At 40.4% G+C, this 24,670-nt stretch overlaps 2 protein-coding genes across 2 annotated transcripts; both read left to right on the top strand.

Moving 5' to 3' along the window:
* The first annotated feature begins 7,367 nt into the window (after positions 1-7,367).
* Positions 7,368-10,604, top strand: LOC131197873 (olfactory receptor 6X1-like). The gene is made up of 2 exons (XM_058182373.1): positions 7,368-7,942; positions 10,304-10,604. Exons 1-2 carry the CDS (start codon positions 7,368-7,370, stop codon positions 10,602-10,604), a joined length of 876 nt encoding a protein of 291 aa, XP_058038356.1.
* Positions 10,605-21,835: 11,231 nt separating this feature from the next.
* Positions 21,836-22,537, top strand: LOC131196690 (olfactory receptor 6X1-like). The gene has a single exon (XM_058179809.1). The coding sequence runs from the start codon at positions 21,836-21,838 to the stop codon at positions 22,535-22,537; it is 702 nt and encodes a 233-aa protein (XP_058035792.1).
* Positions 22,538-24,670: the final 2,133 nt, after the last annotated feature.

Below are 24,670 nucleotides of genomic sequence, written 5' to 3'. Positions count from 1 at the left end.
ACCGCCCCCTAGAGTCGGGAATGACTAGCACATATGTGCGAGGGGAATTTTTACCTTTAATATCTAACTACATATTTCAACCAAGTGATTCTGTCAAGGCCAGGTCTCAGCTGAGGTCTGAATGGGGAAGAATGGGCAGAGATTATTCAGTCCTAGAGAGACCCATTGCTGGAGATATTTGGACTTTATAGTCGAAATATTTTGCTAATCCAGAATGGGATTGCTAGGGCTGGTGAACAAGTTCTATTCACACTTTTGTTTTGAAAATATTTTGAACATCGTGCACCACCAAATGTTGTTATGAAGTCGGGGGACTTTAGAAAGATTGAAGAAGGGGAAAGAGTGTCCTGCAGCAGATTCGAATTGTGAACTTTGACTCCCTAAAATCCTTGCATACTGAAACATTTTCAAGTCTCTGTATGCTTTTATCCCGAGGATAAAGACCCAGACACAAACTGAGCAACGTTGTTGTGACCCAGGTTCCTGGACCCGGACTCCTGGACTCGGATGATTCAGAAAGTGAGGGAGAAGACCTGGCCAGCCCTGCTTCTCTTGAGCCCTTTCCCTCCCTGGCACCCACTCAAAGGGATGGGGAGGGGCCGGCACAGCCTGATTCCATGGAGCCTCCTTCTGATTTGGCAACGCCCCAAGAACAGTTTTGGAGCGATGCAAGGTCACGTAGACGTAATCGCCGTGCGCAGCAGCGGAAGAGTTGGGACAAAGCCAAGTCATAATTGTCATGCAGTGACATCTGCAGAGACTATAAATAGGAGGCGGGACTTCCTGGTTTTTTGTCTTGGACAAAGTAATGAGTTGGCGCGAGCTAATGAATTGGCGCGAGCTAACTATTTCAATGGAGGGAAGAATATATTCGTGAGTAATTCTGGCCTTATCTATAATTTCCTCGTTATCTCCAGAAACTTGGCAGGCCCGTGGGTAGACGTGGCCAGGACATGTATCTATGTAAATAAAAGGGGAAAAAAAGGAAGGCCTCTGACGGACTCTTTGCTGGGAGTATTGGGGGAAGGGAAACAGAACAAACGTGGTATATGCAGTACAATGCAATGAGCCATTTGGAAATCTGTACATTGGGGAAACAAAACTACCACTTCATAAACACATGACCCAACACAGAAGAACAAACGCATCAGGACTAGATTCAGCAGTCCATCTGCATTTAAAAGACAAAGGCCACTCTTTTCAAGACAGCAAAGTCCAAAAGAGATGACCTCTGGTTTGAAAGAGGGGTCAAAAAGGCCATCTATGTCAAAATTAAACAGCCCTCTCTCAACAGAGGGTGCGGGATATGACACCATCTATCTCCAGTGTACAGCACAGTTCTTTCAACGGTTCCAACAAGGCTCCACACCCATTTGCACTACTCAGGTGACCCTGATAACACAGATAAACATCCAGGTGGCCTTAATGACTTGCTAAAAGAATGCAAATGACCAGTTTTCTTCAAGGACTGTAAACCCTTCCATTCCCCACCATCTGGTCAGCTGAAGGAGCTTCTTGGATGAGGAGCGAAATGCCTTCAAAGTAAAACCAGAAAGTCCAATTGCCTCTTGGCAACCATGACCTGGATGACTGAGACTCTCCATAGACTCTGTATGCTAACATCTTATTGGTCATCTGAAGTGACTTACTCTGTCCATTCTAGGTCTGACATTTTGCAACCTCCACTCTTAAACAATATTCTGCTGCAGGGGTCTCCAACCTTGGTCCCTTTAAGACTTGTGGACTTCAACTCCCAGAGTCCCTCAGCTGGCAAAGCTGACTGAGGAACTCTGGGAGTTGAAGTCCCCAAGTCTTAAAGGGACCAAGGTTGGAGACTCCTGTTCTACTGCCACACAGAATGATATCATAAATTCCCGAAGTTGGAAGGGGAGGTCTGGGTCATTGTATTCCACCACCACCCCACTTCGGTACAAGAGTCCAAACTTCAATATCCCAAAGAGATATTTAAATTTTGTAGTACTGAGATAAATACAACCACTTATGACAGGGGTCTCCAACCTTGGTCCCTTTAAGACTTGTGGACTTCAACTCCCAGAGTTCCTCAGCCAGCTTTGCTGGTTGAGGGATCCTGGGAGTTGAAGTCCACAAGTCTTAAAGGGACCAAGTTTGGAGACCCCTGACTTATGAAGACACCTCAACCTTCAATGCAGATGAATTAAGTAGAGGTGTGAGTGGAACACAACACTGAACACTTCCCAATCACCTACATTATAGGACAAAATTATCCACCAAACGTCATTGGATGATAAAGGGCATGATTTAAGCAGCCTCATAATTACAACCAAATATGCTGCTGGGTGAATTCTGGGAGTTAAAGCCCACACATATTAAAATGGCCAAGTCTGAAAAACACATCACAAAAGAATAAAATGTCTAATTCCCTAAATGATTTTGCCACCACACCTGAAGAGGGTTTCAAATCTGCAGAATGTCAGGATACGATGATTGATATCTTCATTTTGAATTCCATGGAGAAGTGAATGGGAAAAATGGAGAAAGTGAGAGGAAGTCATTACTGGACAGCGTCTCCATCTCCTTCCCTCTTTTATTGAATCTTCAAAAAATCTAGGAGGAATTTGTAATATTTATTTATTTATTTATTTATTTGTCGAGTACGTATTAGAGAATATATACAAGTATAAGCATGAATCAAGGCAAATTCCTTGTGTATCCAATCACACTTGGCCAATAAAAATTCTATTCTATTCTATTCTATTCTATTCTAAAATTGAATACATAAAATGAATACAATTAAAGGGAACATTAGGACAGGGACAGTAGGCACGCTGGTGCTCTTATACTAAACTCTATTTCTTGGAAGTTAGTCCAAGGAGAACTGGATATCAGTCATGCTGATTCCAGACAATTTAATCTGCCCGAAATCTATGGATCCTTATGGAAAAGTGAGAGACTGTTTCATTCTTTTGTACAAGATAAAGCATTGCCTCCACTTTTTCTTTTTGCAGTTGAACAAGAATGGGGATTAGACCATTTATTTAAAAAATGCTTAAAAGTTTATCCTTGTTGGTGTGCCTCCAGATGACCTCCTATTTTGAGGCTGTCATTTAACAGATAACAGATTAACAGAGTTGGAAGGGACCTTATAGGTCATCTAGTCCAACCCCCTAGCCAAACAGGAGACCCTACACCATTTCTGACAGATGGCAGTCCAGTCTCTTCTTGAAAGCTTCCAGTGATGAAGCCCCCCACAACTTCTGACAACTTCTGTTCCATGGGTGGATTGCTGTTCCATGGGTGGATTTACTGTCTGAATATTTCTCCTTATTTCCAGGTTGAATCTCTCCTTGTTCAGTTTTCATCCATTATTCCTTGTCTGGCCTTCAGATATTTTGGAAAATAGCTTGCCCCCCACCCCCATGGCAGCCACAGATTAGATTTGATCTAAAGCGTATAAACTCTGAGTATATTCTAGATACTCTTTTTTAATTTTGTCACAACAGTGTACTCAAACATTGACATAAAACAACAACACATCATATAAACATATATAGGCTAAAATATGTATAAAATATAAAATATAGGCTAAAATATGTATATATATAAGCAAAAGTATTAATTTGATATAATGAAAGGGAACAATAGGACAAGAACGGTAGGCACTTTGTGCTCTTATGCACACCCCTTATAGTCCTTTTAGGAATGGGGTGAGGTCAATAGTGGACAGTTTTTGGTTGAAGATTTTGGGATTTTGAGAAGAGACCACAGAGTCAGGTAGTGTGTTCCAAGCATTAACAACTCTGTTACAGAAGTCATATTTTCTGCAATCAAGAATGAAGCGGTTAACATTAAGTTTGAATCTATTGTTTGCTCTTGTATTGTTGTGATTGAAGCTGAAGTAGTCTTTAACAGGAAGGACATTGCAATAGATGATTCTGTGTGTTAAACACAGGTCTTGTCGAGTCGTATTAGAGAATATATACAAGTATAAGCATGAATCAAGGCAAATTCCTTGTGTATCCAATCACACTTGGCCAATAAAAATTCTATTCTATTCTATTCTATTCTATTCTAAAATTGAATACATAAAATGAATACAATTAAAGGGAACATTAGGACAGGGACAGTAGGCACGCTGGTGCTCTTATACTAAACTCTATTTCTTGGAAGTTAGTCCAAGGAGAACTGGATATCAGTCATGCTGATTCCAGACAATTTAATCTGCCCGAAATCTATGGATCCTTATGGAAAAGTGAGAGACTGTTTCATTCTTTTGTACAAGATAAAGCATTGCCTCCACTTTTTCTTTTTGCAGTTGAACAAGAATGGGGATTAGACCATTTATTTAAAAAATGCTTAAAAGTTTATCCTTGTTGGTGTGCCTCCAGATGACCTCCTATTTTGAGGCTGTCATTTAACAGATAACAGATTAACAGAGTTGGAAGGGACCTTATAGGTCATCTAGTCCAACCCCCTAGCCAAACAGGAGACCCTACACCATTTCTGACAGATGGCAGTCCAGTCTCTTCTTGAAAGCTTCCAGTGATGAAGCCCCCCACAACTTCTGACGGCAACTTCTGTTCCATGGGTGGATTGCTGTTCCATGGGTGGATTTACTGTCAGAAAATTTCTCCTTATTTCCAGGTTGAATCTCTCCTTGTTCAGTTTTCATCCATTATTCCTTGTCTGGCCTTCAGATATTTTGGAAAATAGCTTGACCCCCACCCCCATGGCAGCCCACAGATTAGATTTGATCTAAAGCGTATAAACTCTGAGTATATTCTAGATACTCTTTTTTTTTAATTTTGTCACAACAGTGTACTCAAACATTGACATAAAAACAACAACACATCATATAAACATATATATAGGCTAAAATATGTATAAAATATAAAATATAGGCTAAAATATGTATATATATAAGCAAAAGTATTAATTTGATATAATGAAAGGGAACAATAGGACAAGAACGGTAGGCACTTTGTGCTCTTATGCACACCCCTTATAGTCCTTTTAGGAATGGGGTGAGGTCAATAGTGGACAGTTTTTGGTTGAAGATTTTGGGATTTTGAGAAGAGACCACAGAGTCAGGTAGTGTGTTCCAAGCATTAACAACTCTGTTACAGAAGTCATATTTTCTGCAATCAAGAATGAAGCGGTTAACATTAAGTTTGAATCTATTGTTTGCTCTTGTATTGTTGTGATTGAAGCTGAAGTAGTCTTTAACAGGAAGGACATTGCAATAGATGATTCTGTGTGTTAAACACAGGTCTTGTCGGAGTCGGCGGAGTTCTACGTTTTCTAATCCCAGGATTTCAAGTCTGGTGGTATAAAGTATTTTATTGTTTTCAGAGGAGAACTCTTCTTGTAAAATATTTCTGGACGCATTCAATTGTATTAATGTCTGAGATGGATACTCTGTGTGGATACTCCCGGGAAATTAAAGGCAAATATCCATAGAGACTGTTTTCCACACTTCTGTAGAGGAGAAAGTAAATTCACCTTCTATGATGCAATCTGCTAGATGCTCTTTAAATGTTAATGAAGGTATTTCTCAAGAAGTCTACCATTTCCTCCTGAACACCTGATGCATCATTTTCTGTGGTTCTTGAAAACATTGTCTTCATAAATGGATGGAAAGATGGAGTGATAGGTAGTGTACTTGGAGAAGACAAGGCAGGTAATGAAGTAAGAACAATCAAGGTAAGCAAAAAAGATGATTAGGGGACTAAAACATATGAAGAACGGTTGCTGGAACTGGGTATGTCTAGTCTGATGAAAAGAAGGACTAGGGGAGACATGATAGCAACCTTCCAATATTTGAAGGGCTGCCACAAAGAAGAGGGAGTCGGGCTGTTCTCCAAAGCACCTGAGGGTAGAACAAGAAGCAATGGGTGGAAACTAATCAAGGAGAGAAGCAACTTAGAACTAAGGAGAAATTTCCTGACAGTTAGAACAATTAATCAGTGGAACAACTTGCCTCCAGTGGTTGTGAATGCTCCAACGCTGGAAGTTTTTAAGAAGAGATTGTCTGAAGTGGTGTAGGGTTTCCTGCCTAAGCAGGGGTTGGACTAGAAGATCTCCAAGATCCCTTCCAACTGTTATTCTATTCTATTCTATTCTATTCTATTCTATTCTATTCTATTCTATTCTATTCTATTCTATTCTATTCTATTTAAGTATAGAGAGATCTTTAGGTCCATGATCTATAAAACCAGGTCATGGAACAGAATGTTGCTGTAAAAATAACTATGACTTCCTAGCATATACACACATTCACACACACACACACACACACACACACACACACAAAGAGAAACATCTTGGCTTTTATATTTCTATAGCCCTTTATTTACTTTCATATTTCTATCACCTCCCATGTTTTGTTTTTCAGTATTTTACTCCTTTTTTCTTTAGCTAATTAACAATGTGAAGAAGATTCCTGCATGGGTGTATGGAACTCTGTCAACCCAGAATTCCCAAGTTCTCAAGTTCTAGTTTATATCAAAATATTTCAACAGTAGGCTACATCTTAGCAAAGAGGTCATCATATTTTTAAGATTCTCCAAACGAAATTTCCAACAGCGGCAAATCTCACAGAGGACACTAATTACAAATAGTGCTTCTTTGGTTGTGGCCTCAAGCGTTTTGGGATTTCAGTTACGGACCTTTAGTCATCATTAGAAAATTTAGAACTATGCTGCCTTCGGCATGACCTGAGTATAGTTCATAAAATCATCTGCTACAATGTCCTACCTGTCAATGACTACTTCAGCTTCAACCACAACAATACACGAGCACACAATAGATTTAAACTTAAAGTGAATTGCTCCAATCTTGATTGCAGAAAATATGACTTCAGTAACAGAGTCGTTAATGCCTGGAATGCACTACCTGACTCTGTGGTCTCATCCCAAAATCCCCAAAACTTTAACCAAAGACTATCTACTATTGACCTCACCCCATTCCTAAGAGGTCTGTAAGGGGCATGCATAAGAGCACCAGTGTGCCTACCATTCCTGTCCTAATGTTCCCTTTGGTTGTATTCAATTTGTATGGTTATTTCATGCTTATACTTATATATATTGTTGTGTTTGGCAAAATAAATAAATAAATAAAAAATAAAAAATCTGATAATGAAATATGTGTATTTAATTTCAGCTACTAGAGCTACACATAACCTTTGCTTCTTTGATGCGTACATTCACTGTTGTGTTCTCCATGTCGAACTCGTAATACTAATTTCTGAAAGAGGATTTACAGATTACAATCTTGAGTCAATGAAGATTCCATCTTTTCTCTTTTTGCAACAGAAGAGGAAGATGAATTTGACCAATTGCAGAAGAACAACTGAATTTATTCTTGTTGGATTGCCACGTGTTATAGGAATGGATAGGGTGATTCATGTCAGCGTCTTTCTCCTCTACCTCCTGTGTCTGATGGGCAATGGGCTCATCATTACGATGGTAACCAGGGATTGCCATCTCCAAAAGCCCATGTATTTCTTCCTTAGCAACCTTTCTTTCAAGGATATTGGGCACACCACAACTTTTATGCCCAAGCTGCTGTTCAATTATGCCTCGTCTAACAATTCCATCTGTTTCTATTGCTGTTTACTGCAATTATTCTTCTATTTCCTGTTTGGAGTCACCGAATTTTTCATCATCACTTTGATATCATTGGATAGATACTTAGCCATTTGCCATCCTTTGAGACACTCCGCTATCATGACTTCGGGGGTCTGCCTTAAGCTGTCAATATCAGCCTGGTTTGGCGGATTCTTCTCCATAATTTTCCAGGTAGTGATGATTGCAAACTTGCCCTACTGCACTTCCAACATTATCAATCATTTCTATTGTGATGTTGGACCCGTGTTGAAGATTGCAGGAGGGGATTCCCGCCTTATTGAAGTCCTTGGCTTCCTCCTTGTTGTGGTTTTGATTATGTCCTCCCTGTTTTTCACCCTCATTTTTATTATTATTATTATTTATTATTATTTATTGGATTTATAAACCACCCTTCTCCCGAAGGACTCAGGGCGGTGTACAGCCAGGATAAAAAAGAACAATATACAGTTAAAATAGAATTAAAAAACTTATTATACAGTATGGCCGAAATAATTAAGAATTATGAATCTAAAAACCCCAATTAAAACTAGAGAGAAAATTTAAGATTTAAAATTCAACAATTTAAGAAAGCCCCGCACGAACAAACAAATATGTTTTCAGTTCGCGGCGAAAAGTCCGAAGGTCAGAAATTTGACGTAAACCAGGGGGGAGTTCGTTCCAAGAGTGGGGCCCCACAGAGAAGGATCTTCCTCTGGGGCCGCCAGCCGACATTGTCTGGCGGACGGCACCCTGAGAAGGCCCTCTGTGGGAGCGTCTGGTCGGTGGGAGGCATGAGGTAACAGAAGGCGGTCCCGTAAGTACCCAGGTCCCAAGCCATGGAGCGCTTTAAAGGTGGTTACCAAGACCTTGAAATGCACCGAAAGGCAACAGGAAGCCAGTGCAGTCTGCGCAGGAGAGGTGTCACATGTGAGCTACGCGTGACTCCCTCTATCACCCGCAGCTGCATTCTGGACCAACTGAAGCCTCCGAGTGCATCTCAAGGGAGCCCCATGTAGAGAGCATTGCAATAATCCAGGCGGAGGTAACCAGAGCGTGAGTGACTGTGCATAGGGCATCCCGATCAAGGAAGGCGCAACTGGCGCACCAGGCGAACCTGGTGGAAGGCTCTCCTGGAGACGGCCGCCAAATGATCTTCAAACGACAGCCGTGCATCCAGGAGAACACCCAAGCTGCGCACTCCTCCTTTGGGGCCAGTAACTCGCCCCAACAGTCAGCTGCGGCTGTAGCTGACTGTATCGTGCCGGCATCCACAGCCACTCCGTCTTGGAGGATTGAGCTTGAGCCTGTTCCTCCCCATCCAGACCCGTCACGGCCTCCAAACACCGGGACAGCACTTGACAGCTTCGTTGGGGTGGCCGGGGTGAAAAGTACAGCTGAGTATCATCAGCGTACAGTTGATATCTCACCCCAAAGCCACTGATGATCTCACCCAACGGCTTCATATAGATGTTGAACAGGAGGGTGAGAGAATCGACCCCGCGGCACCCCACAAGTGAGGTGTCTCGCGGTCGACCTCTGCCCCCTGTCAACACCGTCTGCGACGGTCGGAGAGATAGGAGGAGAACCACCGATAAACGGTGCCTCCCACTCCCAATCCCTCCAACCGGTGCAGCAGGATACCATGGTCGATGGTATCGAAAGCCGCTGAGAGGTCTAATAGGACCAGAGCAGAGGAATAACCCTGTCTCTGGCCCTCCAGAGATCATCCACCAACGCGACCAAAGCTGTCTCCGTGCTGTATCCGGGTCGGAAACCGGACTGGAACGGGTCTAGATAGACGGCTTCATCCAGGTACTGGGGTAGCTGCCGTGCCACAGCACTCTCTACAACCTTCGCAGTGAGCGAAGGTTGGAGACCGACGGTAATTACCTAAAATAGCTGGGTCCAGGAAGGCTTCTTAAGGAGGGTCTCACCACTGCCTCCTTCAAGGCAGCAGGAAAACTCCTCCAACAAAGAAGCGTTGGTAATCCCTGGAGCCAGCCTCGTGTCACTTCCGGGAGGCCAGCACCAGCCAGGAAGGGCACGGGTCCAGTAAACATGTCGTAGTATGCAGCCTCCCAGCAACCTGTCCACGTCCTCGAGAGTCACAGGGTCAAACTCATCCCAAATAACCTCCACAAGACGCGACTCCGCCTCCCACCTGGATCATCCCAATTTCGGTCCAAGCCGCCCCGAGCTGAACGATTTTGTCGTATAGATAACCACTAAACTCTCGGCACGGCCCTGCACGGGTCATCCCGCCCCTCCGGGTGAAGGAGGGGGCGGGCCACCCGAAACAGGGCGGCCGGGCGGTTATCTGCCGACGCAATGAGGGTGGAGGCATAGGAACGCCTCGCCTCCCTCATTGCCACTAGGTAGGTCCTAGAATAGGATCTAACTAGTGTTCGGTCAGCTTCTGAGCGGCTGGACCTCCAGACGCTCTCTAGGCGTCTTCTCCGGCGTTTCATCTCTCTCAGCCCCTCGGAGAACCAAGGGGCCGGGCGAGGCCTACGCCGGGTCAGAGGCCGCAAGGGCACGACACGGTCCAAAGCTCCAGCCGCGGCCCGTTCCCAGGCCGCAACTAGCTCTTCAGCCGTGCCGTGGGCCAGGTCCTCAGGAAACGGCCCAAGCTCCGTCAGGAACCTCTCCGGGTCCATCAGGCGCCTGGGACGGAACCAACGCATTGGCTCCGTCTCCCTGCAGTGGTGGATAGCGGTCCGAAAGTCTTACCTCTTCATCCTCTGCACCATTCTTCGAATGCCTTCAACCTCCAGACAGCAGAAGGCCTTTTCCACGTGTGCTTCCCATCTGGTTGTGGTCAGCATTCTGTATGGGTCAGTCTTTTTTGTCTACTTAAGACCTACTGTCAAAAACTCTTCCTTCGATACGATGAAGTCTGTCTCGATATTGTACACTATAATCACCCCCGTATTCAATCCTTTCATCTACACTATCAGGAACAACGAAGTGAAGGATTCTGTACGCCGAATGCTAGGAAGAAAAATTCCAGATCCCTGAAGCTTTTAAGGATCTGCAACCCAATCCTGTGTTGAAAGAAATGGGAAGTCATTCCATTTTCTATTTAATTTTTCAATTACAAAGATAAATGTTCCATATTTCCTTATGCAGTACGTCATCTGGGTACAATCATCTCTGTGCAACATTGTTCACCATTTGCAACATAATTCACATTCACGTTAACATTATTTCTCTAAGATTAATATTATAATATATTAAACAATTAAACATTCTAAGGTACCTTGCTCAATAGTAGTAAGAGGGATCTTGGAGTCCTAGTGGACAACCATTTAGATATGAGCCAGCCGTGTGCAGCAGCTGTATAACTGTTTGGTTCGGTTCTGCAACCCAACAAGACAGACACAGACTTCAGAAGATAATCAGAACTGCAGAAAAAATAATTGCTACCAACCTACCTTCCATTGAGAACCTGTATACTGCACGAATCAAGAAGAGGGCTGTGAAAATATTTACAGATCCCTCACATCCAGGACAAACTGTTTCAACTCCTACCCTCAAAACGACGCTATAGAGCACTGCACATCAGAACAACTAGACACAAGAACAGTTTTTTCCCGAAGGCCATCACTCTGCTAAACAAATAATTCCCTCAACACTGTCAAACTATTTTTTTATTTTTATTTTATTCAAAAAATAATTGATAGGCTTAATAGGGTTTTAAATATGGATTTTATTGGGGTTTATTTTATATTTCGTATTGTATTTTAAATTTAGGCTATTGGAATAAGTTTTTTAAATATTGTTTTTATTGAAATGTATCGTTTTTATTTTATCTGCCTGTTCACCGCCCTGAGTCCTCTGGGAGAAGGGCGGTATACAAATTAAATTATTATTATTATTATTATTATTATTATTATTATTATTATTATTATTATTATTATTATTATTATTATAAAGTTTTACAGAAAATTTTTCCCCTTCCCCCTCCCTCCCCTCCTTCACAACCCTCCCCGACTTCCCGGAACGAGCACAAGGTATAGTTAAAAATAAAACAAACATATGCTAAAAAAATTTCGTCCCAACTTAATTATACCCCTACAATCATCAATTCCTAACTTCCCCCGAAAACAATCAAAAATAATACATCATAATCATTCAAAAACAGTCTGATAACTCTTAGTCTGATATCTACTTTGAATATAGTCAATCCATTTTTCCCATTCCTTTAAGTATCTTTCTTGCGTATTGTCTTTCAAAAAGGCTGATATCTTCGCCATCTCAGCCAAATTGGCAACTTTCAATATCCATTCTTCTATTGTTAGGTACTTCTTTTTTCTTCCAGTATTGTCCTATTAGTAATCTTGCTGCTGTTATTAGATTTAAAATCAATTTAGTCTCAATTACTGTACAGTCCGTAATAATTCCCAAAAAAAAAAAAAATGCGGCAGGAACTTTATCTTCTTTTTCAAAACATTTTGTAAAATCCACCAAATTTTTATCCAAAAGGCCTTTATATCCTTACAAGTCCACCAAATATGAAAATATGTAGCATCAACACTGTCAAACTACTTACTAAATCTGCACTACTATTAATCTTCTCACCGTTCCCATCACCATTCTCTTTCCACTTATGACTGTATGATTGTAACTTTGTTGCTGGCAATCCTTATGATTTATATTGATACATTGACCATCAATTGTGTTGTAAATGTTGTACCTTGATGAACGTATCTTTTCTTTTATGTACACTGAGAGCATATGCACCAAGACAAATTCCTTGTGTGTCCAATCACACTTGGCCAATAAAAAATTCTATTCTATTCTATTCTAAAAAAAAAGCCAACACAGTTCTGAGGGATAGAATCAAGATCACGTGAAGTGTTAATACCACTTTATAATGCCTTGGTAAGGCCACACTTGGAATATTGCATTTAGTTTTGGTCGCCACGATGTAAAAAGGATGTTGAGACTAGAAAGAGTGCGGAGAAGAGCAACAAAGATGATTAGGGGACTGGAGGCTAAAACAGATGAAGAACGGCTGCAGGAACTGGGTATGTCTAGTTTAATGAAAAGAAGGACTAGGGGAGACATGATAGCAGCATTCCAATATCTCAGGGGCTTCCACAAAGAAGAGGGAGTCGGGCTGTTCTCCAAAGCACCTGAGGGTAGAACAAGAAGCAATGGGTGGAAACTGATCAAGGAGAGAAGCAACTTAGAACTAAGGAGAAATTTCCTGACAGTTAGAACAATTAATAAGTGGAACAACTTGCCTGCAGAAGTTGTAAATGTCCAACACTGGAAATTTTTAAGAAAATGTTGGATAACCATTTGTCTGAAATGGTATAGGGTTTCTTGCCTGGGCAGGGGGTTGGACTAGAAGACCTCCAAGGTCCCTTCCAACTCTGATATTATTATTATTATAAAGCTGTCCATTTATTATAAAGCTGTCCATTTTCTTCTTAATATCTGCTAATGAGAACACCATATTAACATTAAACATCGTTATTCTCATCATACATATACTAACAGTTTTCATCTTATTTATATCTCTATCTTAATGTATTTTCTATTTGTTCCTTAGCCTTCTTCATTTCCAAACGCCTTTTTTTATTCTCCAACCCTTGATAAAATACTTCCCATGTCATAGAATATTCAGTTTGTTCTTTCTCCTTAATTGCTAACGTTAATCTGTTCATTTCTGCACATTCTAATATTTTCCTAATCACGTTCTCATCAATAGGAATCTCTTTACTTTTCCAATATTGTGCAAATACAATTCTAGCTGCAGTTAATACATGAATAATTAAATATACATTCTCTTTATTTCAGGTAAAATTCCTAGCAGAAATATTTCTGGTTTCAACGCAGTACGTTGTTGTTTCATCTCTTCCAACCATATCTTAATTTTTGTCCAATACTTCTTTGCTTTTCCACATGTCCATCACATATGATAGTAAGATCCAGGTAGTTGGTGGCATTTCCAACATTTAGCTGATTTATCTTTAAACATATTTGCCAACCTCGCCAGCGCAAGACGCCATCTGTAAAACATCTTATACAAATTCTCTTTATATGCAGTTGACATTGTTAATTTATAATTCCTGTCCCACAATTTCTGCCATTTACCTAGTTCTATCGTATAACTAAAGTTTTTCGCCCATGCTCTCATTGACTCTTTTACTTGTTCCTCTTCCAATTTTATACCCAGTAAGTAAGGCCAGACAAGGGGACGCGGTGGCTCAGGGGCTAGGATGTTGAGCTTGTCGATTGAAAGGTCGGCAGCTGACTTCCGGTTTGGCTCTGCTTCGTGCAGAAATTTAGATTTAGCTGCTGACTCCCTAGTCTGTAAAAGCTGTTAGGACATCGTAAATCAGTCCAACAGCTTGTATTCTTTCCTCCGGGCGAAGGAGGAAAGCTGAGCAATTAGATTTGAGGTTGAGATGCCCTTATCTGGTGGGAAGTTCTCCTTCTATAATCTGATAAGCTCCGGGCTAGGAGAGGCACTTGCCTTCATGGCAAACAAACGAAACATCCAACCGCCACGACAAGAATTGATTTAATGACGGATTTAAACGTGGACGGAGCAAAAACTGGAGTTCTAACATCTGCTTGTAAGAAGATTGTGAAACCCTGAGGATTTATTGGCTGCGAAGATAGGAGAGAAGAAAGCAAATGGCGGTTTTGTGGAATGTGTGCTCTGAAAACGAAAGTAGAAATGCTTACTAACAGCTAGTGTTGAAGTAGAAGAAAGAAGATACATAGAAACATACTGACTAAACGGAAGATATGAGAATTTTATGATTTATATTTTTTCTCTTTTTGGGCTTGACTTGTTATATATATTTTAAATGGCTTTTAAGCAAATAGTGCCAAAAGTGTGTTGAAAAAGAAGATATATAGGAAGATACTGACTAACTGGAAGAAATGAGAATCTTATGATTTATATTTTTTCATCTTCCTTGGGATTATAGACTTAAAAGATAGGGTTTTTTTGAAATTTTCTTTTAAAATTTTTTCTTCTTTCTCTTTTTTGGTTTATTATTAAGCTATCCTTTTTTTTAAATGGCCTTTAAGCAAATAGTGCCAAAAGTTATTAAAAACTTTGAAATTTCAGCTGAAATTTCTTCAGCTCAGATTCAAAAATTAAAAGAAGAAATCAAAAAGGAAGTAAGAAATTTTTTACAGGAGTTTTTGGAGAGTCATTTTTTAGAAATAGATCAAAATTTGATGAAATAGAGAAAGAGATGTTGGATTTTAAGGAAATGGTGGAAGAGCAGAAGAGGAAATGAAAATGGTAAAGGATGCAATTGCAAATATTAAGTTCTTGTATTCAGATGCAGGACGATCTTGCAGAATTTAATAAAACTAATTTAGAGCTGCAAAGGAAAATAGAAGATATTCAAAAAAATCAAAACAATTGGAACTTAGATAATAAGATGGAAGATATAAAGGCAAAGGTAGATAGGGCAGATGAAGAAAGAGTAATATTACAATATAGATTAATGGAATATGCTATAAGGGTGAGGGGGTTGAAACAAAATAGGAAGGAAAATTTAAAGGAGATTTTTACGCAAGCCTTTGCACAGATAAAGGGTGTGAAGCCAGAAGATTTTGAGATTAATATTGAAAGAATTTATCGTGTTAATTCTTGGTGGGCAAGACAAAATAGAGTACCTAGGGATGTGGTTATTTATTTTACAACTAAAAAGGTTAGGCATGAAATTTTGCAAGCCTTTTATAAAAATAAATTTCAGATATTGGGACAAGATATAAAAATGATGAAGGAAATTCCTCCTAAAATGTTAAGAAACAGAAGAGAATTTGCTTTTTTGGTGGATGAGCTTAAGAAATATCAGATATATTTTAGATGGGAAGTCCCAATGGGTTTGTCACTGAATTTTAGAGGTAGAAAGTATTTTCTTAATTCAGTTATGAAAGCGAGACATTTTTATATTAATGTTTTAAAGAGTGGGAATCCTTTGTTGTTAGATGCTAAGTTAACTGGTTTGGAAATGATGCAAAATAGAATGGGAGAGGGGAGGAATGTTTAAGATGTGAATATGATGATTATGGTTAATTTTTGGAATTGATTTGTTTAGGATATAAATTATAGGATTTTTGTTATTTGCTATTTGTATGGTATAAATCTATGGGATGATATTATTCAATTGTGAAGGATGGAAAGTGAAATTTATGAATTTAGATAATGTGGATGTAATGATTTTAACTGCTTACTGTTATATTGTGGATGTAGTTTAAATGATTATTTATTTTAATTGATACGTTTATAGATAGTAAAAGTTATGAAGTTAAGCTGGAAATATTATATTTGAGAGATTTTATTTGAAATGATATTTGATTGATGGAGTAGTATTGGAAGATTGGATATTAAATCTTACGACAATTGAAAAAATATATAAGTGATGAAAATTTGAATTTGAGAAGCTGGATTGTAATTTAAGAAATGGACTTATGAAATTTGAAGGAATATATAAGTGGGTGAAAAAAAGAAAAAAAGAAAGGTCGGCAGCTCAGTGGTTCGAATCCCTAGTGCTACTGTGTAACGGGGTGAGCTCCCGTTACTTGTCCCAGCTTCTGCCGACCTAGCAGTTTTGAAAGCACGTAAAAATGCAAGTGGAAAAATAGGGACCACATTTGGTGGGAAGGTAACAGCGTTCCTTGCGCCTTTGGCATTGAGTCATGCTGGCCACATGACCACGGAGACGTCTTTGGACAGTGCTGGCTCTTTGGCTTTGAAATGGAGATGAGCACCGCCCCCTAGAGTTGGGAACGAGTAGCACGTATGTGCGAGGTGAACCTTTACCTTTACCTTTAAGGCCAGACAAGGAATAATGGATGGCAACTGAACAAGGAGAGATTCAACCTAGAAATGAGGAGGAACTTTCTGACAGTGAGAACAATCCACTAATGGAACAGTTTGCCTTCAGAAGTTGTGGGAGCTTCATCACTTGAGACTTTCAAGAAAAGATTGGACTGCCATTTGTCAGAAATGGTGTAGGGTCTCCTGCTTGAGTGGGAGGGTTGGACTAGATAACCTATAAGGTCCCTTCCACTCTGTTAATCTGTAAACTATACAGTTTCTTTATTAACCTTTCTTCTGTTCCTATTTATCTAACTCCGTTAATTCTTTATGGAAGTCATTTCATTTTCAAGCAGGTTTCTTGAAAATAAAATGTAAGGCTAATTTGTCTTTGGAAGGACTCTTCTAGATCTGTGTTTCTCCTGGATGGGGTGTGCCAAAAATATCAAGATTACTATGGTATGTCTGACTTGCCTGCATTAACCCATTAAACCACGGATGTCAAACCTGCTTGATATAGCATGATGTTTTTTCCCTTCACAGAGCTGGGGTGGGTGTGGCACATCTGGGCCGTGGTCCACAAGTTTGACACCTCTACATTAAATCCATTGCCTGAGATATTTGCCCATGTTTGTTATTTCCAAATGGAGTTGTATTTCCATGTTTGGGCCTGGTGAACAATTAAACTATTTTGTTTAAAGGGTTTTCAACGTTATATACCACCTAGAATTATTACTGAGTCGGGCAATTTTAGAAACCAAATAAATAAAGAAATAGACTCAATTTTACTCATTTTCTAAATCATTTCCCCAAATTGATGTATTGTTGAACAGTAGTTTTGTAGGAAGTTAGCACCCACCCCTCTCCTAGAAGAATGAAATATCTTAGGAAATATTAAAAAGGGCAGAATATTATATTTCCCTGGATGAGAAATGGAGAAACATGTTTTAAGGACAAAGCAGCTCTCTGCAGCTTCCTACCTCCCACCCACCTTTGTCAATGGGTCAGAGGTAGAAACTCATTCTCCCCACCTTTGTCAATGGGTCAGAGATAGAAACTCATTCTCCCCACCTTTGTCAATGGGACCATCATCTGCAACACAATAGGACCCATCTAGCAACAGAAACTCCCCACATGGCACCTGGGAAGATTACATCAGCCAGCAAGGCTAGCTAAAACCCCCACCCCCTCGGAGTCTGACAACCAATCAGGATACTCTTCCTGTGCCCCAGGAAGTTCAAAGCTCAGAGAAAGCATAAAGCCAGGGAGCACACAGCATCTCATCCCTTTTTCTGTTCAGGAACTCAAGCCATGTGAACCTGACCACCATTAAACCATCTTTCCAAGCAGTCTCCATGTTTCCAGTGTCTTTTTCCCCACTTGGAATTGAACCCAGATGGACATTTCTTCCAACAATTTTAAGAAATATATAACAGATAAATTGAAGGAAAAAAAATAGAAAAAATGCAGGGGTGAAATCGATTTACCTTCTATTGGAAGAAATGTCCATCCAGATTTCTTTTCTTCAGACCATCCAAACCCAAATCCGGCAACTGTTCTTCATATGTTTTTGAAAAAAAACCTGATGATCTTACCCAGTTCGGTAATGAGAAATCTGCAAGAAAATCTCCAGGCTTGGAGGACTTCACAGTTCAACCATGAAGTACAGTATATGTGGTACCTCGCTCAATAGTAGTAATTGTAACAGGGATCTTGGAGTGCTAGTGAACAACCATTTAGATATGAGCCAGCAGTGTGCAGCAGCTGCCAAAAAAGCCAATGTGGTTCTAGGCTGCATAAACAGAGGGATAGAATCAAGAAGTGTTAATACCACTTTATTCTTGATGAGCATATCTTATCTTTTCTTTTATGTACACTGAGAGCATATGCACCAAGACAGATTCCTTGTGTGTCCAATCACACTTGGCCAATAAAAATTCTATTCTATTCTATTCTATTCTATTCTATTCTATTCTATTCTATTCTATTCTATTCTATTCTATTCTATTCTATTCTATAATGCCTTGGTAAGGCCACACTTGGAATTCTGAATTTAGTTTTGCCAGGATCTAAAAAAGATGTGGAGTCTCTAGAAAGAGTGCAGAGAAGAGCAACAAAGATGATTAGGGGACTGGAAGCTAAAACATATGAAGAACGGTTGCAGGAACTCGGTATGCCTAGTTTAATGGAAAGAAGGACTAGGGGAGACATGATAGCAGTGTTTCCATATCTCAGGGGCTGCCACAAAGAAGAGGGAGTCCAACTATTCTCCAAAGCACCTGAGGGCAGGACAAGAAGCAATGGGTGGAAACTAATCAAGGAGAGAAGCAACTTAGAACTAAGGAGAAGTTTTCTGATAGTTAGAACAATTAATCAGTGGAACAACTTGTCTCCAGAAGTTGTGGATGATCCAACACTGGATGTTTTTAAGAAGATGTTGGATAACCATTGGTCTAATGTGGTGTAGGGTTTCCTGCCTAAGCAGGGGGTTGGACTAGAAGACCTCCAAGGTCCCTTCCAACTCTGTTATTCTATTCTATTCTATTCTATTCTATTCTATTCTATTCTATTCTAAATATTATCTTCTATCACACTCTAATGTATATAGAATATTTCACCTGTCATCTATATCTTCCAAAAATGTTGTTATATTTTCAAGAAACTCCAAGTGACCTCTGATTCTTCAAATTTCACACATGGCATCAATGGCCAATAGTGGTTATTTTATTGTGGACTCACAAGCAATGACATTCTAGTGATGGGCCTTAACATATCATAACTGATATTCAAATAAGTATCTGGAAATGTCTTATTCAGCTACTATAATTCCACCCATCTCTTGCATCACAATAGCAGGTCTTAAGAAATGTTAAATGTTAAATCTCGATTCAATGAAGATTCCAAAAATGTCGTTATATTTTTAAGAAATTCCAAAAGACCTCCAATTCTCCAATAGTGGTTATTTTATTGTGGATTTATGAGTAATGAAATTCCAGTGATGGGTCTTGAGATATCAAGTAAAGGTAAAGGTAAAGGTTCCCTTCGCACATATGAGCTAGTCATTGCCAACTCTAGGGGGCGGTACTCATCTTTGTTTCAAAGCCGAAGAGCCAGCGCTGTCCAAAGATATCTCTGTGGTCATGTGGCCGGCATGACTCAATGCCAAAGGCGCACAGAACGCTGTTACCTTCCCACCAAAGATGGTCCCTATTTTTCTACTTCCATTTTTACATGCTTTCAAAACTGCTAGGTTGTCAGAAGCTGGGACAAGTAATGGGAGCTCACCCTGTTATACGGCACTAGGAATTCGAATCGCTGAACTGTCGCCCTTTCGATCAACAAGCTCAACGTCCTAGACCCTGAGCCACCGCGTCCCTCAAGATATCATAAGTGATAATCAAATATGTATTTGGAAATGTCTTATTGAACTGCTATAATTGCACACGACTTTTAGAATAGAACAGAATTTTTTATTGGCCAAGTGTGATTGGACACACAAGGAATTTGTCTTTGGTGCATATGCTCTCAGTGTACATAAAAGAAAAAATACATTTGTCAAGAATCATAAGGTACAACACTTAATGATAGTCATAGGGTACAAATTTAACACTTAATGTTACAACATGTAATGATAGTCATAGGCTACAATTAAGCAATCAGGAAAAAATCAATTACAGTATAAATCATAAAGATACAAGCAACAAAGTTACAGTCACAAGTGGAAGGAGATGGCTGATGGGAACGATGAGATTTATAGTAGTGCAGATTTAGTAAATAGCTTGACAATGTTGCTATTTGTTTAGCAGAGTGATGGCGTTTGGGAAAAAAAACTGTTCTTGTGTCTAATTGTTCTGGTGTGCAGTGCTCTATAGCGTCGTTTTGAGGGTAGGAGTTGAAACAGTTTATTTCCAGGATCTGTAAATATTTTCACAGCCCTCTTTTTCATTCATTTATTTATTGTTTAAATTTATAGATAAATAAATTCATGCAGTATACAGGTCCTCAATGGAAGGCAGGTTGGTAGGAATTGTTTTTTCTGCAGTTCTAATTATCCTCTGAAGTCTGTGTCTGTCTTGTTTGGTTGCAGAACCGAACCAGACAGTTATAGAGGTGCAGATGACAGACTCAATAGTTCCTCTGTAGAACTGGATCAGCAGCTCCTTGGGCAGTTTGAGCTTTCTGAGCTTTCTTTTGTTATCTTGATGTAAAGATTAAGTCTTTTGCATCATAATAGCAGTTTCTGGAAAAGGTCTTCAGAAAATTAGTTAAATCTTGATTTGGTGACAATTCCATGTTTTCTCTTTTTGTAACAGAAGAAGAACGTGAATTTAACCAACTGCAGGAGAATAACTGAATTTATTCTTGTTGGATTGCCACGGGTTTGGGGAATGGAAAGTATGACACCCAGCTGTACTTTTCCACCCCAGGCCACCCCAATGAAGTTGTCGAAGTGCTGTCCCGGTGTTTGGAAGCCGTACGGGTCTGGATGGGGAGAAACAGGCTCAAGCTCAATCCCTCCAAGACGGAGTGGCTGTGGATGCCGGCATCCCGATTCAGTCAACTGCAGCCGCAGTTGACTGTTGGAGGCGAGTTATTGGCCCCAAAGGATAGGGTGCGCAACTTGGGTGTCCTCCTGGATGATCGGCTGTCGCTTGAAGATCATTTGACGGCCGTCTCCAGGAGGGCCTTCCACCAGGTCCGCCTGGTTCGGCAGTTGCGCCCCTTCCTTGATCGGGATGCCTTGTGCACAGTCACTCATGCGCTCGTTACCTCTCGCTTGGATTATTGTAATGCTCTCTACATGGGGCTCCCCCTGAAGTGCACTCGGAGGTTTCAGTTAGTCCAGAATGCAGCTGCGCGGGTGATAGAGGGAGCTACGCGTAGCTCCCACGTAACACCGCTCCTGCGCAGACTGCACTGGCTACCTGTGGCCTTTCGAGTGCACTTTAAGGTGTTGGTTACGACCTTTAAAGCGCTCCATGGCTTAGGGCCTGGGTACTTACGGGACCGCCTGCTGTTACCACATGCCTCCCACCGACCCATACGCTCTCACAGAGAGGGACTTCTCAGGGTGCCGTCCGCCAAACAATGTCGGCTGCCGGCCCCCAGGGGAAGGGCCTTCTCTGTGGGGGCTCCCACACTCTGGAACAAGCTTCCCCCAGGTTTACGCCAAATACCTGACCTTCGGACTTTCCGCCGCGAACTGAAGACACATCTTTTCATTCGCGCGGGGCTGGCTTAAATTGAATTTTAAATGTTTAAATTTATATTAATTTTAAATGGGGTTTTAGCGTTTGGTAAATTTTTTTAAATTTTCAGGCCAATTTGAATAAGTTTTTTAAATTTCGTTTTAATTGTATTTTGTATTGTTCATTTTATTCTGCCTGTACACCGCCCTGAGTCCTTCGGGAGAAGGGCGGTATAAAAATCAAATAAATAAAATAAATAAATGATGTATGCCAGCATCTTTCAGCTCTACATCTTGAGTCTGATGGGAAACAGGCTCATCATTACGACAGTAATCAAGGATCGTCATCTCAAGAAGCCTATGTATTTCTTCCTTAGCAACCTTTCTTTCAAAGACATCGGACACACCACAACTTTCATCCCCAAGATGTTGCTCAATTATCTCTCCGAAAAGAATTCCATCTGTTTCTTCTGCTGCATAATACAACTGTGCGTCTATTTTCTTTTTGGGATGACTGAATTTTTTATCATCTCTTTGATATCCTTGGATAGGTACTTAGCCATCTGCTATCCTTTCAGATATGCCACTATCCTGACCTCGGGGGTCTGCCTTAAATTGGCAATAGGAGCATGGTTTGGAGGCTTTTTCTCCATTCTTTATCAGCAAGTGCTCACTGCAAATCTACCCTTTTGTGCTTCCAATGTTACCAATCATTTCTACTGCGATGCTGGACCTGTCTTGAAGATTGCAGGAGGAGATACACATCTCATTGAAGCCCTGGGCTTCCTTGTTGCTGTGGTTGTGTCCTCCCTGGTTTTCACTCTCATTTCGTACTTCTTCATCCTCTGCACCATTCTTCGAATGCCTTCAACCTCCAGACAGCAGAAGGCCTTTTCCACATGTGCTTCCCATCTGGTTGTGGTCAGCCTTTTGTACGGGTCGGCCTGTTTTGTCTACTTATGACCGGCTATCAAGAACTCTTCCTTCATTTTGACAAAGTATGTCTTTTCAATAGACTAGCCAAACCCAAATCCTGCAACTGTTCTTCATATGTTTTATCCTCCAGACCTTTAATCATCTTAGTTGCTCTTCTTTGCAGTTTTTCCAAAGTCTCAGAATCTTTTTTGTAAATGTGGTGACCAAAACTGGATGCTGTATTCCAGGTGTGGCCTTACTAAGGCTGGATAAAGTGGTACTAAGATACTAAACAGAGGTACGACACGTGCCTCTATTTATACAACCAAGGATTGTATTAGCTTTTTTGGCTGCTTCCAGGGCTGTTTTAGCATTATGGGCCTCCGGGCAAAGAATAGAATAGAATAGAATAGAATAGAATTTTTATTGGCCAAGTTTGATTGGACACACAAGGAATTTGTCTTGGTGCATAGGCTCTCAGTGTACATAAAAGAAAAGATACGTTCATCAAGGTACAACATTTACAACACAAATGATGGTCAATATATCAATATAAATCATAAGGATTGCCAGCAACAAAGTAACAGTCATACAGTCATAAGTGGAAAGAGATGGGTGATGGGAACTATGAGAAGATTAATAGCAGTGCAGATTTAGTAAATAATTTGACTGTGTTGATGGAATTATTTGTTTAGCAGAGTGATGGCCTTCGGGGAAAAACTGTTCTTGTGTCTAGTTGTTCTGTTGTGCAGTGCTCTATAGCATCGTTTTGAGAGTAGGATTTGAAAGCAGTGTACTGGGGCCCCTATGACAACTACTCACAGGAATAAAAATGTAAATGGTTGATTAAACATATATTTGCATGCTAGTATTAATAAAAAATGCAGTAAAATGTAATAAATATGTTACTGTATTTATAGGATTCCTGGCAAATAGATGGGGAAGAAATGGAGGTAGTGACAGATTTTATTTTCCTGGGCTCCAAGATCACCGCAGTATGGGGACTGCTGCCAAGAAATTAAAAGACGCTTGCTCCTGGGGAGGAAAGCTATGGTAAATCTAGACAACATACTAAAAAGCATTAAAAAGCGTTCAATCAGTGAAAGTTTAACTATTTCGCTTTCTGCAGTTGAAGAAAAAGAGGAATTATGCCATCCATAATAGCAATAGCACTTAGATTTATATACTGCTTCACAGTGCTTTATAGCCCTTTCTAAGAAGTTTACAGAGTCAGCCTATTGCCCCCAACAATTTGGGTCCTCATTTTACCCACCTAGGAAGGCTGAATCAACTCTGAGCCTGGTGGGATTTGAACTGCCAAATTGCAGGCAGCAGAAGTAGCCTGCAGTACCACACTCGAACCACTGCACAACTGAGGCTCTTAAAAAAGTTTAATGAGAGTTTATCTTTGTTGGTGTGTCTCCAGAGAACTTCCTGTCTTGGGGTGGCATTTGAAGGTTCATCCAAAGCATATCATTCTTGGGTATCTACTAGTTATAGAGCATCAATCTCATGGGAAAATAAAGTAGATATCCTTAGAGATTGTATTCCAAGCTTCCGTGGAGAACCAGCAATTAAACTTTTAGATGATGCAATCTGCTAGATGCTGTTGAAATGTTAAGGGAAATATTGCTCAAGAAGTCTACCATATCCCCCTCAACACACAAAGTACCATTTTCTACAGTTCTTCAAATCTCTACATCGATGAATGGATAGAGAGATGGTGTAAAGAGCATTAGGAGAAGACAAGGTGGGTGAAACCAGGCTTAATAGCAGTAACTGTGAGAGGGATCTTGGAGTCTTAGCGGACAACCATCTAAATATGAGCCAACAGTCTGAGGCAGCAACCACAAAAGGCAACGCAATCCTAAATTGCAAATTGCATTAACAGAGGGATATAATCAAGATCTAGTAAGGTACTATAAAGCTTTAATAAGAACACACCTAGAGTACTGAATCCAGTTTTGGTCCCCACGATGTAAAAAAGATGTTGAGGCTCTAGAAAGAGTGCAGAGAAGAGCAACAAAGATGATTAGGGGACTGGAGACTAAAACATATGAAGAACGGTTGCAGGAACTGGGCATGGCTAGTCTAGTGAAGAGAAGGACCAGGGGAGACATGATAGCAGTGTCCAATATCTGAAGGGCTGCCACAGAGAGAAGGGGGGTCAAGCTATTTTCC

The sequence above is a fragment of the Ahaetulla prasina genome, chromosome 4, assembly GCF_028640845.1.
Source record: "Ahaetulla prasina isolate Xishuangbanna chromosome 4, ASM2864084v1, whole genome shotgun sequence".
In the NCBI taxonomy this organism is placed as follows: domain Eukaryota; kingdom Metazoa; phylum Chordata; class Lepidosauria; order Squamata; family Colubridae; genus Ahaetulla; species Ahaetulla prasina.
Note: the sequence above shows the minus strand (reverse complement) of the source record. Positions and strands in the feature narration are given on the sequence as shown.

Coding starts and splice junctions, on each gene's coding strand:
- LOC131197873 (XM_058182373.1), top strand. CDS start 7,368: ATGGATAGGGTGATTCATGTCAGCGTCTTTCTCCTCTACCTCCTGTGT. Junction 7,943..10,303: donor ATGTCCTCCCTGTTTTTCAC/CCTCATTTTTAT, acceptor GTGGATAGCGGT/CCGAAAGTCTTACCTCTTCA.
- LOC131196690 (XM_058179809.1), top strand. CDS start 21,836: ATGATGTATGCCAGCATCTTTCAGCTCTACATCTTGAGTCTGATGGGA.